General features: G+C 39.6%; 1 protein-coding gene across 1 annotated transcript in view; it reads left to right on the top strand.

Annotated features, from left to right (window-relative positions):
• The window catches only part of GRB10 (growth factor receptor bound protein 10), a 137,488-nt gene that overhangs the window by 61,791 nt on the left and 54,966 nt on the right, over positions 1-20,731 (top strand). Inside the window, exons 4-5 of the mRNA XM_026842156.1 lie at positions 16,905-17,121; positions 19,969-20,110. Coding sequence (XP_026697957.1) covers positions 16,905-17,121; positions 19,969-20,110 — 359 coding nt within the window. The remainder of the gene's footprint in view (positions 1-16,904; positions 17,122-19,968; positions 20,111-20,731) is intronic.

The raw sequence follows: 20,731 nt of genomic DNA, 5'->3' as shown, positions 1-20,731 counted from the left end.
GAGTGAAGTGGAGCATATTTGACACAGAAGTTCTCCCAGCAAAGGTTTCTGTTTGCTTTAGGGTTCTTTACGATCCAACAGCTTGGTGCCCTCCCTCTTCAGTTGTTAGCTGGTCTTAATTAGGGGAAGAATTATAAATGCTAAACAAAAGTTGACTTTACTTAAAAATTGAATGGATTTTAAAAGTTGGCTGACATAATTACAGCAAATTTAGGTTAAGCAGTCTGGACAAGTATAGCATTAGTTTAAGCATTTAGTATCCTTTTCTGCCTATTGGAACAATTTTCAGGAGCTTATGTACTAGAAAACTGGGATTGCCACATAAAGATGTAACCTATTTTACAGCTGAAGAAAATGCCTGATTCAAGTTGCAGCTTAAACATAATCTTTCTTAGAAATGTCTTTTGTAATCTGTTTATAAAAGAGATTGGTTCTGCCAGATGACTGGGAAGTTGAGGACTGCAGATTTTAAGATTTTTCCAGCATGGAAACGTATTTCCTTAAGTTGAGACAAGTTGCACTGGAACGTACTCATGGTCTGTATCAGCAAGTATAGCTTACCTTAGTTATGTTAAGAAGAATATATACTGTGGTATATCCAAAAAAATGGATGTTACTAAAAATACCTGGGTAATAAATTTCTGTGGTGTTGGCTGAATGTGAAAGTAGGCTTTCTTAGTGGCAGAGTTGTGTTTATTTAAGTATCAACATGATTTTCTATGTTTAAAACATGATCGAAAGTTCATGACTGAAGTCAGACTTGATAGCAAGAAAAGTGTAAAACAGTACAGGGTTTGATTACAGCAATGTGCTGGTTCTACCTCTAAGCCCTGCATCTCTGCAGTGTACTGTTTGTACCCAGAGCCAATCCTCACTGGAAGAAGGTGATTTGAAGGCAACAAATGATCTTGGGCTGGCTGCCTACTTTATTGATAGCAGGGCCTTTGGGGGGACAGTTCCTTTTTCACTCATTTTGGAAGTTGTATGGAGTAACAAACCTCTGAAGTCTGAGATGCGGAGTTGTACAGAGTCTCTTGCATTCAAATGCAGTTGAGGGATTGCAGACTATAGCAGTTAGATGGCAGCAGCAGCAGGCCTGACTCCCATGTATTGTTAGTTAGCCATCTATACCTCAGGCAGATATAAGCTGCTGAGAATAATTGAACTCACCCGAGGTTTTGATGAAACTGGACTGCAGATATCTTTGCAGAATGCTGCTAAGTGTGTATTTCTTCACATGAGGGTGCGGAAGTAACAATGCACTCTATGCTCCATGACTCCCACCCTGTTGGTAGGAATTGGGAAGTGCCTGCTGGGATTGGTCACTGTGCCTGCGTGGAGTGTGGCAAAGAGTTAGAAGCACTTGTTCAACAAATTAGCTGCTATATGGGACAAGACAAATCATGATAGATAGGAAGACCCATGTTTTCCCCATCAACAAAATGAGGATATTGCTATTGCAAAACTTGTCAAGTATGTGGTTGAGATCTGCTTCATAGTATTCATGCTGTTTTTGAAGATGAAGTCCTGTTTTGCTCATGGCTCTGAAGAGATGAAATCATGACTGAAATAACACGTGAGACTGTATCCTAATGTATAGGGTAAACCATAGACTGTTATTTTGACATGGCAGGTAGCCTTTCTGTAGGTTGACTTTTTTGTATGCAGTGTATAACACAGAAGTGGTGAAAGATAATGCCACTTCTAAGTATTCTAAAGGTACTTTGATTGAAGGTGTGTAATTCTTGGCTCACATTAGGGAGGGGGTCAAAAATCTGAGGAGTAGTTGAAGCTTTCTCTTTGTGCATATATGAGTTGAAATCAGTTGGGAACAGTCATCAGCCTTACCAGTTGACCTTGGAACATTTACTAAAAAGAAAAAAAAATAGTGTTAAATGAGGGATAAGGAGATAAGAGAAAACCAGTGGAGACATAAAGCATTGTGAAAAGCCGTGGAGTTTCTTTAAGATGGTTTTAGTATGTAGCTGAAGTGAAACCATTGAGAGATGTAATTCATTTTCATTACTGTAGAAGCCAAGATGTCTACTAATAAAGTATTTATGTTTGTGGTAATATCTTTCCACCATTGTGTATCTCTATAAACCTTCTGTTTAAAAAAATGAGCAAACAAAGCAAAACAAAAAAACCCCCTTCAAAACTCTCCTTCGGTGTGTCAATATTGAGGAGCTGTTTGGGCCAGGATACATATTTCCTGCTATGTTAGGCTGGTGAAATACAAAAAAGAGATCTCATTTAGAGATGAATCTGGCAGATTGTTGGCTCCAAGGCAAATTGAGATTATCAGGGAGAGATCTGTTGAAGTCACGGTTTAGGTGAATGCCTCCTTTCTTACAGTGAGGGTGTATGAGCAAGAGGACTTGATGATCACAGTGCTGATGACTTTGCCCTGAAAAAAGATGTCCTTTCAAGTAGCCTGTTCTCAGACCATTTACATTCCCCAGAGTCTGGTGTCTCCCAGGGGTTTGGTGGTACAGCTGTGCTGGCACACTTCCTAATGCACTTGTAATAGCAAAAAAACACTTTCTCTGGAGGAAGTTTATTCTGGTTTGACAAGTGAAATGAAATGCAGCAGTAAAAGCATTCTTAGACACTTATACTGGGCTAGAAATACAGATACTTTTAACAGGAAAAACAGTTGAAATGTGGAGTCATTTCTACTGAACTGGTCGTGAGCAGCCTTTCCTTGTATTTAGGCAAGTGTGTAGACCTCCACAGAGTGAGGGCAGTGAATTCAAGAGGTTACGGTTGAATGTTGCATTTGTATCAGCTCCACCCTGAAATTAGTCCACTTAATGCTTGTGCCATACAAACAGAGGACTGCTCAGCCCCCCACCAACAAATCTAACATGGAAGGGACAGAGAGAGTTGCTATTGTAATACTAAGTTGGTGGTTTCAAATCTGTGAGGTGGAAGTGAGATTTTTAGTGCTGTGAGTTAAATAGCTTTTGAATAGGCTTGGAAGAAGCTTGAGGGTTAATCTGTCCCCAAAACTTTTACGGATACAGTATTATCAGTATAGGTTTGTGGTCCCTTTATGGTATTTTATAATGAGTCCTTGTATATAGCTAGAGTAGTCCTGGAAAAATGCTGCTGTTTAGCATACCTTACTTTATTCGCTGACCTGATACAGGCAATGTGAGTGCTTTTTCACATGTTGATGAATTCCTGCCTGAAAAACATCGGTCATAATACTTGACATGTCTCATGCAGGCATCTAGATTACTTCAAGATGCATTTTATTGAGAGCATGTGAGAAGAGAGAGTCTTCCAGTGCATCTTGAGTTTTAGAGGGGCCAACAGGCAGACTAGGTAATGAGGGCTGAATTGAGGGGTGTTGTTGACAGAGAGGACACTGCAGAGGTTAATATCGTAGAAAAAAGCATAAGTGTGTCTCAGTGAAATGGTACCCTCTGTGGTAAAAGAGGAAGACAGGTAAGAATCTGAAATTTATTTGAATCAAGTAGTGTTTTTCTTCAGCTAATACAAGATAACTCTCGAAATTAGCTCACTGGAAGTAGAAAGGAAGCCCATGTGGGGTGTCCATTCTGGAGGATTGTTGGGGATGGAGAAAACTTTGAAGCAGGTTCTAGTGCTTTATGTAGTGCAGAAACTCTTAGTGCAGGTCTTTCCTGTTCTCAAACCATATGTTGGGGATTTATCCACTTTATTAGAGTTAAGAATGTATAGGTACATAAACACATCAGAAAACAGAACATTTATTTTTTACTATTAAAACCTTAAAATATTTTTAGGCAACTGTACATTTTGATGTTATGCTGCAGCTGCTGTGGCTTCTGCTTTATGTTGTATATTTGTCAAATAAGGAAACAAAGTCTGTGCTTGTTTGTTTCTTTTTCTAGTCAGATGGTCCTCAGATTCATCTAAGAAAAGACAGGAACATCAATGAAAATGTTATTTGAAATAAAATTCTTTTGAATTTTTTAAAGAGGAGTAAAATAGTGAAAGATAATATTGTAGTGTTGCATTATTTATGGTGCTTCTGGCTTTGAAAAAAATCTTGCAGTGTTAAGACTGCTTCAAAATGAACTGGAATGGTACTCTTCTGTAAATCTGATTTCTTATGTTGCCTGTAAAGCAGATCTACTAATCTTGGGGCTTGTATTAAGATCACAAGAGGGAGGAGAAAAAAAATCAAACTTCTTAGCTTAATAAAATGAACAAAATCTGTAGAAAAATAATTCTGTCGTAATATGATGTCAGTTCTGCCCTGAAATTTTTCACCACGGTGCAGCATTATAACAATAAACCTCAGTCATCACTGTCTTTGAACTTATCTGACTGTGATGAGCAGTACAGTATTTATTTCTGCCTTTATGTAAACACTGTGCTGCAAGTGGTTCATGACAGCACTTCAGTATGGCAAGCTGTGTCATGTGAGGATACTTTAGAAATGCATAATTTCAAAGCAGCTGACGTTCTTGCATTAAGGATGAAGGAGGTTGCGGCACTTTCCTTAAAGCCAAGAAGCTTTAAGGGGAAGATTGATCTGAATTTGTTAATTTATTTAAGTCTCTTTGTGCCTATTAAAAAGGACAAGATTCTGTCAAGCTACTTGTGTTTTCAGCTAAAAAAAGCATCCTTAAATGGGGCAAACCAGCTAAACAAAACAAAAAAAATCATCAATATATAGCATGAGATATAGCTAAATTTGGAGTTCTTAACAGCAAGCAGCTGCTTAAGTAATTAAAGTGTATGAGGTGCTACTGACCAAAGCAATTAGTATGTAATTTCATTAATGGTATTAGGATTGCAATAACAATATTTAAGTCTTTCTGTCCAAATCAAGATTGTGGGCAATTTGTGACATGCACATGAGGTTAGAAGCAGTGCAATGTTACGTATGTTACAGCACCACTGTCTGAGTGGATTTATAACTGCTCAGGGGTACATGTCTTAAACTGGCTTTGTGTCTTGTTGATGCTCCTAATTGATATACGTTGCTTCCAAATTTACATATGCATGCACTTGTAAATTTTTATAAGCTTTTATGTTTGTAAGTTTATAAATTAAAAAAGGCTTTATGGGGACTGCTAATTTTTTTATCTTTGTAATTGAGTTATGAGCTTGCTGCTATTCAACAGCAGAATTACTCTTTTTGTATATGTTTTTGTGGTTTGTCCTTAAATGGTTGAAAAATCCTGAAGAGCTCAGGCACAGTAAAATATTCCAAATACCTTTGAAATCTAAAGTGCTGCAGATGGTGGGTTTCTGAACTATGAGGTCTGCAGCTCAAAGACAAGTGGATGATGTGCTCAGCGACCACAGTTAGGTAGCTTCAATCCTCAAGAATAGCCATAAATATTCTTCAGAAGATGACGAGTTTTAGAGACTAGGTAGAAAGAATACATCGGTATGAATCTGGAATATACTGAAGTCGGAATACAGGTGACCTCCAGGGCTCATCACTGAAGAATGGTTCAGTCAGGCAACCGAACCAGTGAAAGCTTGCTGCTCGGGCAGCAGTGGGTGTTACTACTACAGTGGCTAACCTGGATTTGCTGACATTGTTAAAAACTCACTGAGGGAAGTCCTTCAGAGGATTAAGGCTTTAACAGCAACACTTTTGGCCTACCTTAAACTCTGTCCTGTTCACACATTGCCCTTTTCTAGGTCTAAGGCTTTCTAGGTGTATAAATACGTGGGTGTGCTTTTGGCAGAGGAACTAGTCTTCTCTGCTTTTCTGGGCTGTATTTCAGATGTGAAACGGAGCAAGGTGAGCAGGTTGTCTAACCTCTTGCGAACACTGAACCTGCAGCTGCAGGTTTTTGGGGCACCTTTCCTAAGAGTGGTGGGAGTGATTTCCAGAGGTGCAGTGTGGGACACTGGGGCACTGCAAGCTCGTTTGAGTGTACTGATGACATCCTTGTCATGCAAGGTGCAGAAAATGGAGACTGGCTTGTAAGAATCTAAGGTCTGTTAAGAGTGCCCTTGGGGGAAAATGTCTAGTGTCCTGCTTCCAGTGTTGTTTTGTGGGTCTACAAGGAGGTGAGTCTAGGCAGGGACTTGGGGTCCCTGCACACAACCTGGTGAAAACCAACCAGGCAGAGAAGAGCAGCAGGCTGGCTTCCCAAAATCCCAGGGCACCCTGAGTACCTGAACTGGGAATGCATGCAACTTGTAAAACCAGGCGTGTGGATCCTATAAGGAAAATGGACATAATGAGCAAGTTGGTTTTGACTCGCATCAAGATGTGATGAATCTTCTTCATTGCACACATGTGGCTTTTGCCTTTGGGTAAGCCTGATCCTGACACATTTTAACTGGTGCATCTTACCTGCAGGATGTTAAGTAGCAAAGGATAATGCTTCAAGAGGCTGATTAGGAAACTCGATTTGGTGAGTCTGGAAGACAGAGAAATACATCTATTTTTCTTAGGCCTAGATAAGTTTAGGTTGATGTGATTGCTCTTCACTGAAGATTTAAATGGTAAATCCAGATTACTTCTTTTGTATTGTTGCTGGTGTTGGGTGATTGACTGCAGTGGATTGGTTTTGGATTGTTTTTTCCCGGGGTTGGTTGGTGGTTTTTATTTATCAGGGTTTGGGTTTTTTTTTGGGGTGGTTGTTTAGTTGTTGGTTTGTGGGGGGTGGGGGGTGTTTTTTTTGTTGGCTTTTTTTTTTTTAAATAAAGTTTGATTAACAGGAGCTCTTGGGGCCAGTGTAGTCATGACAGAGGCAAGTGTTCTGGAGCTTTTTTTAAATGACTGGTTTCTGCATCAGTGGTGTGGGGTGCGGATGCCTTCAGCAGTGGTTCCACACCGCCATTTGGGATGAGACTGCAGCAATATGCTCTACCATCTGGGCATCCGTGCGGCAGGACTGTGGCGTTCCCTTCTCACACAGGCAGAGGTTTGTGCTTCGTTAGAGCAGTAATTCCTCACAAATTATCCCCCCTTTCCTGTAGGAAAAGCTTATATTGAGGTGCTGCCAAGGCAATAAGAGGACATCTGATGGCAGCTGCCTTAATCTATGAAGTGAAGCTAAGGTAGGCAAGCTTGCTTGTTGTCATTTGTCAGGTGACAGCTTCGAAGGTCCCAAGTTGGGGGCTCTTAAGTGGCTTTTTTGCTGCAGTGTTGCAATTCCACACTCATCCAGGTTAGTCTCTTGTAGATAATTTACCAAAATGACAATTGGAGTTAATACTAAACTATTGAAGCAACTGGTTAAAGAAGCCAAAATTAACGCTGGTGTTAAAGCATTTTATTTTTTTTAATATGACTTCAGTTCTGTTAACTAAACTCTGACTAGAAGTACCTTAAATATGAAATATTTCTGTTGTCTGCTTTGTAAGTACGTTGGTCACAGCTAGGTAACTATTATGTGCTGAAAATGCAATCTTTAATTAACTTGGAAGAATAGCTGATTCATTAATTGCCGTGTGCAACTTTTGGAACTTGTATTACATCCTCTTAAACATGCTTTCTAAGCCGGCAGTATACCTCTTCAAAGCAGAATTTAAAACTCATGGTTTAAAGTTTGTAGGATTAAAGGTTAGCCTGGGTATCAAGTGATGAGGTACATGCCTAATTTAATAATAATAATGCTTCAGCATCAGCTCTGTGGACCCATCGCTTCCTGAAGAGAAATGGTAACGGATTTCTCGGGTTAATCCAACTACTTTTCACTTGAAAGCTTTATTTAACTTGTCGTGGAATGGCTTTGTAACGAAACCCCCAGTGCAAGAAGCCTGGGGTTTGCTGGCTGGCAGGCAGGCAATGCTGTCACTGAGCAGCTGCCAGTGCCGGAGCAGGCAGGGCGTTACAGGCTTTGGCTGGAGCTACGCAGCAGCATGTTAGGAGGTTACACACGATGTTTCCCATATCGGGGATAAAGCTTGGGCTTTCTTGGCAGCACAGGAGGGACTAATCTGTGCAGTTGTTGCCATAATGGTAATGGTACTTATATCAATTTGTAAAGATTGTTCAGCTGGGATTATTTGACTGGGTATTACAGTGTTTAATCGTGGAGGGAGAACACAGGTTCCCTAAAGGGAAGCAATAGATGGTTTGACTGTGTTTTTAACTTTGTAAATAGCTTTAGACTTGTAAGACACATGGTAGTTCTCCTCCTCTGTCTGAATTTTGAACTCCTTTTTGAACTGTGACTTGTCTGTTAGTATTGTTTCTTTGTGTGTTTGATTTGCACATTCATTCCTTTTTTCCTCTGACACAGTCAATAAGAAAAAGATACCTAAATAAAACTTTAGAGAAATATGAGTAGAAATTCGTATATAGAAAATGATAGAATTATAATTTTTCAAAATTTATTTTCGTTCATGTAAGCATAAGAAAAAGAGTATTGTAAAGCTTTTTATTAATTTTCCTTAATGTAAAAATATGTAATCTTAATAAATATGCAACTAAACCTGACCTTTGCTGTGTCACATTGCAGCTCTCAGTGATACAGGGATATCCCCTTAACGCCATTTACCCATAAATACGACTGTAATTTAAGATGCAGTCTGCCAAGCATTTACCATGGGGCCAGCAGGCAGTATCTTGATTCATCTGTCTATTGCCATTCAACAACATGGTTCCTGTGTTCTGACTTGGAAGTATCTTAATGGCTCAGTAGGTTAACATGATTTTCCATGTCATCTGGAAAGCTTCAGTGGATTTTCTGTTTGGTTTTGTGTGGGCTGGACAAGCTAGAAGTTGTTCTGCTACCCACGTGTTACCCTGACTGTGTCCTCTTGAAGGCTGAGTGATGGTCTTTCTGTGATCATCATTTTGGGATGTATTGTCAGAGCTTTTCTTCCCAGTTTTGCTATAGAGGTGATGCACCAAGACTGAAGCATCCAGTTAATCTTACCAGGAAGATAAGAGTTGAATACATAATCGATGGGTCAGTTGGTCTGTCTCATGCATTCGCTCATGTTCACTCTTTCTTTTCTCTTTTGTCCTGAGTAAAGAAAGGGCCACAGTAAGGCTATAGGTGCATGACTATTCCTTGCACCATTATCACTTCAGCTTTAGGTTTCCCTCTGTTCATATCTCCTTTTGGGTCAGGAAAATCAGTCTGGCCTCCTTGCTCTGTGGCATATGGCTTCCTTCACAAATGGAACTGCTTTGTCCTTCTCAAGGGTTTTTTGAGGAGTAGTGTACTCCAATCCCAAGTTTGGCCTTGGGAAAGAATAATCCATTCTGCTCTCTGTAGTTCTGCTCCTCTCCTGAATTGATGCTGTTTTCCATCCTCTGGGTAAGTAAAGCTGTTTCGGGTTTTCTTCTGTCTTGATAAACCCAACCAAATAAATGCTTTCCTTTTTTAAAAGTCTTTTTCAATCTTTTTTCTTAAACTAATGAACTAAAAGTAGGTGACATGCAAAAATGGTACAGGAAAACCACTAAACCTAGTGTTCACGAAGATGTTACTGGTTGAATCTTCTGACTGGTTTTTGTAACGAGCTCAGGAATGACACTTTCCCAGAGGTCTACTTAACGTCGGATTCTGTTTTAAGTGATCTCTTTACTCAGTATTTACTATACAGCAATGATTTGGCAAGCACTGGCCTGCAAAGAGGGATTTGTAAGGCTGGCAATTGCTGGTAAGTTCTGTTATTAGGAGCGCCACCATCAGTGATGGCTGGGCTAGTGTGTGTGATGTGCTCACCCCAGGGGAGCCAGTCAGTCCCACTGTCTGTGCACTTCCACAGGATCAGCTGGTGTCCTATTTGACTTTGGGTTCACACGTTGACCTGATGCTTCTTTTAGAAATGTATGCATTTCTTATATATTTTTTTTTTTTAATCTGTAAATTTCCTAGTAGAAAATGGGTATTGGGAAGGTCAAATCCCAGCTGTTTTCTGAATGGGATGTGAGGGTCTGGCCATAACTTACATGTTTTATCTCTTACAGTTTTAGTAAGTCTGGTATGTATATGCATAATTGGCATTCTAGATGTTTTAGACATTTTCCCTGGGTTTCAACTCCCTCTCTCATACGATGCCATCAGTGATTCAACACCTGTGTGTGGTTTAGAGTCAAGCGAGGGCTGAGTGATGGTGGTGGTTAGTCCATTAAAATCTTTGTCAGAGATGTGCTTTACCTTAGTTTGCCTCAGGAATTAAGCAGACCCTACTTATCCACCACCCTCCTCCCAGATGCCTAATTTTAATCACCTTTACTATTTATGACATCAAGTGTATGAACTGGACAAGAATTGAATTTTCCATTTTTTAACCCTTAAATTTCCATCAGAATTCCTGAAACTTGTTTGATGTGGTAAGGACTAGTCTGAGGGTACAACTTCATTCCTTCCTGCTGTAGGTCACCTGTAGCCAGTTGCTCCTGTTACTTGTTAATGCTTTAAATTTTTTTTTTGACACCTTTCATAGGCAGCTTATTCCTATAGTTGTTACCTAGCAACATTAATTTTGTTCAATTTACTTTGTCTTCTATTTCAAGAAATCTATCAGGTGTGTTTTAAAAATGTTTCTGGAGTTCAACCATGAACCTTTAGTAAAGTGAATTCTCTCCAGCACCTGTAATTAATGTCCATACATTTAGTGTTAGCCATCCCAGCCTTGCTGGCAGAAATGAAAGTAGAGGAGTGCGGGATTTAAAAATTACCCAGATAATACTGGAGCAGTTACAAGTTTGCTGTTGACTTCTCTGGCATTTCAGTGTGCTCAAAGAGCGTAGATGCCTATCTCAATTTCATGCTCTTTTACTGACCACGATCTCTGCTTCTTGCCCTTCTTTCCATGGCATGGTCCATTTAGCATTTTGGAAGCTGCACATGCACTGATGTGACATTTTATAAGCCAGCAACCATAGTTACAGTACAAAGTAGAGGATTTCACTTAAGCTGTTGAACATTAGAAAGTAATAAAGGAAAGGACTCGGTGCAAAGTCGCATAAGAGGACTTACAGGGTGCGTAGAGTTCTGGAGTTTCGAGGTTCAGGCTTGTTGTTTTTAATTCAGACTGTGATCCCTCTGGAGTTGGTGTTGTCTTCAGGACACAAAGTTGGGTTTGTGACTCTTGCTTTCACATGAAACCAACCAAAAATCTTGTAAGATTCTGATGTTCAACCAACACAATCTTGGTATTTTTATAATTAGGTCTGGCAGTGGACCTGGGGAACAGTGTGAAAGCATAGGGTTTGCAAATGTTTTTTATATTGTCTTTTTGTTCCTTGTGCAAAAATACCATCTGTATGTTCTTTTTAATAAAGTAGGAGTGGACAGACTGCAAAGAATTGGAGCTGGTATTGGGAATTAGGGGGTGTCACTCAGCTGCAGCATCGCTGTAGAGGTCATTCCGGGTTTTTTAAAAAATTGTAAGAAATCTGCTTATTATCATCCACCTTCTGTTGCATGAGTCTCAGAGGTGTAGAAGCTGCCAAGTACTGAATGCCTGCAGCTGTAGGGGGTCTGTAGGTAACTGTTTCAGTGTACAAGAATTGCAAGTTCAAATAGGCAACTGGTGCCTGTGATATTAGTGGAAGCTAAAAGAGGGTATGGAGGGAGGTGAGACACTTGTAAATATAATTACAAGCTCAGAGGGACAAAGTACCAGGAGGATGAGTGTAACCTAGGGTGGACTTATTTGTGCATCATTACTGCTGTGTGTTGTCAGCAATGGTACATTTACAAACTGTTTTAGTGGTTGGAATTTCTGAAAAACCCCATCAAAACAGCATTTGGATATGGTGCTGGAGGGATATGCTGCAGTGCTCTTGTGCAAGGGATCCCCTTAATAAGGGGGTGTCTTGTAAAAGGAGCTTGTATGCACATCTCACTGCGGTAATCCTTACCTGCATTTTTGATCATAACACATGTGCTTTCTACTATACCAAAAACCTTGCAAAACATATTCTGATTCATATCAGTGATGCAAGTAACTTCTGTGTGGTTTTATGAGATTTGAAACAGGATGTTGAGGTGGATACCACAAGTATTTTAGATGACTTTTTTTTTTTTTCCCCCTTTTAAATTCTGGTTAAGTCCTTCTGTTCATTCTAATGTAAATGTATTTTCCCTCTAACTATAATTTGCATAGTGTTTCACTGCATCATCAATGCAGGATGCTAGGGTATATGCAACTGTATGTTCTTTTCTTTAACTGTTTCTGTCTGTCTCCTTGAGCATTAATTACTGCACACAGGAGGGCCTTCTAACCGCTTTGATATCATCCTTTGCTGAACTAAACTTGAGTGAAATCTTACATGAGTTATATCTTAGCTTCCTTGCTTTGCCAAGCTGCATCTTGAACGTGCTGCACTGAAACTTAATTTTGGGGAACTGATTGTTGAGTTTAGGCTGTGAAATAGGAATAGTTGATCAATCAACAGCTGCCTTACTGTAATATCAAACACTTGTTTATATACATGCTGTTAGGCTTGATGTAGTATTAAACTTAATTCCATGGTGACAGACAAGTGCTATAGCCTTTTTATAAATCTTCAGTTGAATTCCTAGTAGAATTTGCATCAGTCTTCTCTCAAATGATACGAGGGATAACACTGGATAATTAAATTCTGAAATGAGTAGACAAGAAGGAAATTTATGTATGTATACAGTTTTTAAAAGCCTCTTAAATCACAATTTACAAATCCTGTGATGTTTTTCATTGTATTCCCTATGAACTGCAGACCATATGTAAAAGGGAAAGGTGCTTGCTGGGCTGCCATTTAGAGACATGAAATGCATCCTGGTCTGTAGTCCAAAGCAGGGATTATTTCCATGTTCAGCTTTTTTTCAGTAAACAGAATTTCTGCAGTGCAGTGAGCCCCTTGACAGCCATGGAAATACCTGCTTTCTTTGGGAGGCTGTCCCAGATGAAGCTGAGCAGGGCTCATTCCAGCTTTATGTTTCTTAAGTATAAGTGGGATCCTGCTTAGTCCTGTTAGCTGAGCTTGACACATCAAGGCCAACAGCAGCCAAAATAAGTAAATAAATTAAAATCTAGGGGATACAGAAGGGCTAGAATCAGAAAAACAAGTAGGACATGGTTAAGCACAGATTGAAGTTTGCTCAGGGGTTATCATCCTTCCTTTGGTAAGCTCAAAAACATTCCAGTGGTATTCACAGTGCATTTGTTTTTGTGGAACGTGATAGCTTAGCTCACTAGCTCAATAGAGGTTTTATAACAGTTTTCTTCTTTCCTTGAATTGAATTTTTTTCTTGTAATTGAAATCATGATTTACTTTACCAAAAATATTACTTGCAACATCCAGTGGAGCTGGTTTGTGAACAAAGCCAAAGTTTAACAAGTTGTGGGCAAAGAAGCAAAATGTTCAGACAGCTGCCAGTGTGTGCACTTTGGTTCTAGTTTGGGAAAGAACATTGCTCACAGATGTACCAAGTATTTTTGATGGTATAAGAAGTCTACAAAACTGCCAGTACCCTATCTATCACCAGAAGTATGTTAGAGCTAGGTTTTGCAACTGTTTTCCTTTAAAAATGACTTTCAAAAGCAAAAGGCTGCTTGCATGTTTGTGCATGGAAGTTATAAGCTAGCCTCTGTGTTGTTCAACTGAGAGAGAAAAAAACAGATTTCGAGTATTTGCTCTTATACTCCTTGATCTTATGGCAGAATTCAACACAGATTAAGGAGAATAGCCTCTAGTATCCCTAGAAGCACATGTCTGCAAGATAGATAGCTGGAGGGCTGGAGGCTTCTCAGCTACCTGCAGCTCTGCCTGCTATAACCTATAAAAGTGATTCTTCCAGGTCAGTTGCAGAATTTGTACGTGCATACTCAGAAGACCAGCGTGACGCCATACTGACTCAAAGCCCAGTGATTGGCAAACTAGCAGCCTCCTCAAAATAAGTTTTACCATCTTTTTTTTTTTTTTTTCTCTATCTTGATAGAGACTGGGTCTCCCTGGCTAGTAGAGAAAGATACTTTGAAGGATTGTACTGAATATAAAATATTTTTCTGAATAGTAAACCTGAAAATGGTTACAGTGGCTTAGAAATTCCATGGATGGCTTGTTTGATTTTTATTTAGTTAAACTCTATAGAGAGCCATCACAAGTAACATACTGGATTACTTGGCAGGCTGAGACATCTGCTGGCGCTTCCGAGGTAGCCTACAGCAGTGAGGTTTCCTATTGCAGAACGCTGAAATCTCTCCAAAACATAATGGTATTTAGTAGTAAATGGTATTGTGTAGAGATGAAACTGTATGAAATTCAAGATTGCAGGCTTTGTCTTCAGAAACCTTAAGGAACTGGGCTCCTGCAAAAGTTTTATAGCAAGACTGAGAGCTATTATTAGCAGTGCTGCACCCACAGAGAAAAGGAGCTGACAGAGGAGTGAAACCAGATTCTGGACTTTAGTGCAACATATTATTAGGAAAACTCTATATGCACCTTGTCAGTGCCTGTCCTGTTGGAAATTGAATTTAGCTGTGTAACTGATATGCATAAAAGCCTGCTAATGGTAATTCTATGCTTTAAACTATGTACTTGGTTTGCTTAGTATTTTGCATGAAGTGCCTCATTTTATGCATATTAGACTTCATATTACACCTTTGTGCCTATTTGATTATTCAGGGATAACTTGAGCTGACTCTTAATCATTCCTCCCATGTTACAATCATCTGAAAACTTAATGATCTTGCATGCTAATAGCTTTGTCTAAGTTGTTAATAAATTAGCACCCTCAGGGACCAAGCCGTTGGAACTTCCACAGTATGTACGCCTTGACTTTCTTCCCTTTCTGCTTTTCACCATGCTAAACAATTGCTGTTAGTTGCTGTAATTTACTCCCTGACTCTGTGGCCAGGGTCTGTCTTTCATGTCTCCTTCATCCAGCCCCTAAGCTTTTACTTGACAGCCATCTGACGCCCTACAGCTTGGTCTTCTGGTACTTTAGATGAATGATAAAATTCAAAAGCCTTGTAATTGAGCCTCTGCTTCTTTATGCTCCTACTCCTGTGGTTCCCTTGTGATTGCTCAAGAAGTGTTTTCGATATATCCTCTCCAAATAGGATAAGAATCTGGAGGATGGAATGAAATTTAAATTGCAACTCTGTCTCGATCCCTAAAAATAGCAGGAAAATTATTGTAGGCTTTGTCCAAGCAAAGCAAAGTCTGGATTACTGAGAACGCATGAACTAGCTGACAGAGAAGATGGTGTAGCCTAGTGAAGGTGAGTCTTAATAGTAGGGTAGTAGCTGTCAAGTACAGAGACTGAAGGAAATAACCATAAAGAAATGAAGAAACCTATTTGTGGGTTGATGGATTTTTTTGTTGTTGTTGTTTTTTTAACACATTCAAACCTATAGAAATCCTGTGAAGATGTTTTCAGTGAAGGCTAAGTGGCTTTTACTTTAGTAAAGGGCCTACCAACTTTCAGTGAGGAACACAGTATTTCAAGTCATTAAATGAAACTCAGACATAAGTACATGACCAGCACCTATTCAATTGTGAGCAGATCTCTGGTTCATCCAACAACAAGAACTGGGTCATCAATGTCGATAGTAAATTTCGTGTTCAGATTCTGTTGTGGTTACTGAGGTATGCTGTTGGTGGACAGAAGTTGAGTGGTGCTGTTCCAGATTATATCCTCAAGAAAGGCGATATTGGTAAAAAATAACTTATGGTATCTCAAAGTACTGTAATTGATCTCAAGCTGAATTAGCTGTTCCTCGTCATTCATCACCTAGAAAACAAGGCAGAAGAATGGATATCAGAAAATACTTGGGGTGTCAAGTATATTTTAGCTGCATAGTGTTGTGTAAATGCTTGCTAGCTCCATTGCTTGGCTCTACTTTCCATCCATGTCATGAAGAGTTTTGTTAGATACAAGGTCTGCAGGCAGCAATGGTATACTTTACCAGGACAGTTGATAGAGCTGGAAAATAAGGGCACATTTTTGGATGCACAAAGCTGTGTTTGGTCTGAAGTCACTGTGCGGTAACCAGAAGCAGATATCAATGTGTGTGTTCGTCAGCCTGCTGAACTCCTGATAGGGAGTGACGTAATTTGTGGCTAGGGAGTAATTGCAGTACTCTGCAATAGGAGTTCAGAGAGTGGTTAGTGCAAAGGGCTTGCAGAATTTTGTTGTCTTGCAGAGTAATTATGATCATTAAGGAGGAACGAATGAGCACGTTACTTATTTAGTGTGAGGTAAGGTGGCGTATATAGAAAAGCTGGTGTACTTTTTTAGGGACTGATGTTCTTCCAACTACCCACACCACATCCCTGGTTAATTTGCTTTGAGCTCTTTAAGGTAGGGGTGTCTCTATCATGTTGTAAGAGCAATGATACAGATCTCTTTATAAAGTCCTCAGAGTGACAATTAAACGCTTGCATTGCCCTTCAAAATACTGTATAAGAAAATATGCAGAAATACAGATGGGATTTTCAACAAACTATAATGATACCTTTCCAACATGTACAGCAGAGGAGTATGTTTTCCCTATACTGACTTCTGCAACACTGTCTAGTGGTTTTTTTTCCTTTCTAAATTACTGGATCTTGCAGAGTGTTTATTACAGTGTTTGACAATGTGAACTTGATACATTGACAAGCTGAACTGAGGTATTTGTGATATACTTTTGAAATGTATGTCAGTTTATCAGTAAGTGAAGTGGTGTTTCACATTAACACTGGTATTATTAAAAATCCCACCAAATGTTGTCTATACTTATATAGTAAATATTGTAGTAGAAATATTGCATTCTGTGTCAGTAGCTTTTCACCAAGGAAGACAAAATAAATGTCCATCGCTGGCTCTTATTAGCTGGGTTTTTCTGCTTTAAAATAAATAAATTACTTCAATAAAAATTTGCACTGTAAAAATATAGCTAAAATTATGTGATAACTTTACTGAAACTTTGTCTTTGGTCTTTCTAGACTTTTTATCTGGGACTTCCAGATGTGTTATACTGCCTGTATTTTTGTCTTTCAGATGATGATGTGGACCTAGAAGCTTTGGTAAACGACATGAATTCCTCATTTGAAAGTTTATACTCTACATGCAGTATGCAGTCGGAAACCACTCCGCTCCTTCAAAATGGTCAGCTCAACCGCAGTCAGTTGCCATCCTCAGGATCTGGAGCACTGCAGCCCATGTCTCCAAGGCAGAAGGTGCAGCGGTCTCAGCCAGTGCGCATTATGGCAGTCAGGTAGGAACAAGGGACCTGCCTCCTTTTTGTTAAAGTTGTCTTGAACTAGCTTCGTAAGAACAATGTTTACAAATAGGAGATAAACTTCAGTAGGAGCTTAGTAGTGTTAGACTGGACTTTTGCGCAGGAAAAAAGATGTACCAGGTAAGTTGAAGACACAGATTTTACATGTGTTTTGTAAAATGCAAAAATGTTTTCATGTTTCACATTTTCATACTTTTTTTTTTTTTTAAATCAATGTTTGATGTACGTGTAGCAGATGTGTGTAGAAGCATTTTGGTACCAATTTGCAGAAATTAAGTCTGTATTTGGATTTATTTCCAAACTCTTAAAAACCATTCTCAAGTATGGTGCCTACTGACAGCTTCTTGTTTTTATAAAACATAAGAGATCATGTAGATAGATGAGGGTGCATTCATCTAGTTTTGATTTATAAAAAATACCTCTTTGTGGAGAATTCCTAAACAGTCCAAGACAAAAAAAAAAAAAAAGGAGCACATCTTAGATATTTAACCATTCTTCCTAGAGCACTTTCAGCTCTTTCACTTGAATGCATGATGTGAGTCATTGCAAAGAAAGAAGTGTTTAAGTTGTCTCCCTGTTGTCAGGATGGGGGCTTGAATTCAGGCTTCAAGTGGAATAATCTTGGTGGTGATGGGAGACTCTATAGGTTCTTTAAATCTTTTTATGCAGCAGGAGGAATGGAGTTCCTGTCAACATGGTAGGTAAATTGCCTGTATCAGAGAGATTTTGGGTTTTCCTTTCCTTCTGGTTAACAGCATCTTCTCCAAAAGAAATCTTAAGTAAAAATAACAAAAGAAAAATCCCAGATGTGGAAAGGATTCCTCCTAATTCTTTATGCTGATGTATTTCCTATAGGAATGGTATTCTTAACAGGCAGCTTTTCTGTATGAATGGATAGTATGCAGTAACTGCAATACAACTGAGTCAGCTAATGATGCAGTTATTTTTACAAGTATTTCATGTTTAACCTTGAATAGGGCTGTACTAGAAAATGCACTCTCTAGAGTACTATAACTGTCAATGTTTTGTAAATATCTCAATCAGAACACTTCATTTAAACTATTCTTAGCATTTCAAAACTCAGCAACTCTTTTTTTGAGAACACTCTGCCTTTCTGAACTCTGTACTTCCATATGCACAAGAACATTGTGTGTTTATCACTGGAGAAAATAATGACAAAACTTTTATTTGGGGTTATCTGTACCCCTTTCCTATAGAGGTGGTTGGCTGTATGTTTTTCTGCAGCCAGAACAGAAGGGTTGACTATAGTAATTCTCTTTAAGAGCACAGTTTTATGTGTGTATCAGTCGTGAAGTAAATTATGTACTGCAGCGGTATAGGCAGAGCACAGCACACCACTGTGAATTCTCATTTTAAGAAAATCACACCTTTCTAATTATGTTGAGTCTGTAGTTCCACTTCTTAAAATGGAGCTCTGTCCAAAACTCGCAATACCGAGCACTATTACACAGCTGCTGATACAAGTCTACTGAGCTGGAGAAATCTTAGACTATTCTTTACCCTATGCTATAGGAAGTGTACACACGGATAGCACAAAACAAAAAAAAAAAATCAAGCAGGTCAAGTAGTTGTTTGCGTGGCTCATAGTTATGGTTGGAACCTGCTATTTATAGCAAAAACGCAAATCTGTAAGGCTTATTCGTGGAACACCAAGGCAACTAAATTGCAGGATAGAGTTACCTGCGGAGCAGATTTCCCAGTAGTTATTTTATCAGCCTGTGGGTTCTGGTACAGGCGGAGACAGCGAACGTGCCCAGAGTGGGACACGCTGCCAGAGGCAAACCCAGCAGTTGTCTCCCAGGCAGCTTCATTACAGAGGCTCTGCTTGCTGAAGGCATGGGGAGAAAACGAGAGCAAATTGGGTTTTTGATGATTTGCATTTCAATCCCAGGCGTTAGTTGATTGTTTCTGGAAACTTCCATGGTTGCCGCTAGATGGTGCCTTTTGCAAAGGCGTTGTCGGCCGGCTTGCTGCTGAGTCAGTAGTGCATCTTCAGTGGTGATGCCCTAGCAGTGGGGAAACCTTAAAACAATCTGGGCAGTCGTGAATAGGTCTTACATCTTTCCAGGCTTTTCTGTGGTGTCTGGTAGGCTTTAGTTTACCTTTTGTTGGTGTGGGCAGTACAGGTGTATTATAAACTGGAACTTGAAACTCTGTTGGTCCTACGTAAACTTGAGGCGTATCTTGGGAGATGCAAACTTGTCTGAACAGTAACCGTACAAGGAGCACGAGGTGGGAGGGTGTAATTGCAGTTTATTGCTCAAGCTGAGTCTTAGCATTTCCATTTCTTTAGGAAATGCCAAGTTGCTTGGAGATGGAATCTGGTATTGTAATGAGGTGACAATATTGGTTTCAGTCTCAGCTTAGAGACTTTACAGGGGTACACCTACGTTTGCAGATTCACGTGGAATTTGGCTCCGAGTGACTGCCGTTGTGTTCTTCTCTTTCACGTTGTTTTGGAAGAGCTTAACTGATTTTCTGGCGCACAGAGCTTATGCTTGTAAGCTAGTGTTTACAACAGTGAGTACAGACATATTTTTGTTTATTTTATGTGCACAGTTACCTCAGTTACCTAAGTAATGAAGTTAAAAGCAACAAAACAGGCATAGATGCCTGACTGGTCATTTTTCACGTGCAGTTAGCTACTTTGTGCTTGTAGTTGCTGTAACTGTATAGTAGTTGCTTAGAAAAAGAGTGGTTTTGATTCCTTTTAGCATCGTTATCATAAATGGTGAGGCAGGAGATCGAGGTCTGGTGATGCCAGTTTGCTCCTCTTAATGCTCAGTGCTTCTGTGTTTATAGGCGTCTTCAAGAAGAAGAACAGCAATTCAGAACATCGTCTTTGCCGGCCATCCCAAATCCTTTCCCAGAACTTTGTAGTCCTGCAAGCTCTCCAGTGCTGGCCCCTGGATCTTTACCTCAGAGTCAACCTGCTAGTAAGCATGTGAGTATGGGATGAAGCTTTGGGTCATCCATTTGTGTTCAAACCAGCAGTGGACTGTTTCATGTTGAGGGCAGAAAGAAAGTTTCAAGATAAGCAGAAACACTTGTAGGCTTTGTCTGTGAGTAGGGCAGCACTAGCTGAGAGAGTGTCTTCAAACAGGCTTTAGACCTTTTTCAAAAGGTTTGTAAGAATGAAGGAAAAAAAAAATATGAAGCAAGTCTTTCAGATACGTGCATGTTGTGAATGAAGCAGTAATGCCTAATATCTTTCGGATTTTGTTATCCAAGGCAGTGACTTACTAACTTAGAAGTCAATTAGCTTAGAGTTGGAGAAGGATCTGTGCATGTTATACTGCATATTCTAGGTGCCACAAAGACACTGAACAGCTTATTTGTTTAAGGACATGGTGCTGCTTTATTTTACTGTTTTTCATGAAGCTGCTCAAAATACAAAATAATGTTCTTGAAGCATGTAACTAGGCACAGCTCCTTGTAATGGGACTTAAGGGGAGCACTGTCCCACAGAAAGCTGGTTGAGCAGCTCTCTGGGTTTTTGGCAGTGAAGATAGTACAAGATAGAGCTCTCGTTGTCCAGAGCAGTGACACTGGAAACGGGTTTTTC

This window comes from Athene cunicularia (genome assembly GCF_003259725.1).
Source record: "Athene cunicularia isolate RWA chromosome 2 unlocalized genomic scaffold, athCun1 chr2_part1, whole genome shotgun sequence".
Lineage (NCBI taxonomy): Eukaryota > Metazoa > Chordata > Aves > Strigiformes > Strigidae > Athene > Athene cunicularia.
This window is presented reverse-complemented; position numbering and strand designations above follow the sequence as displayed.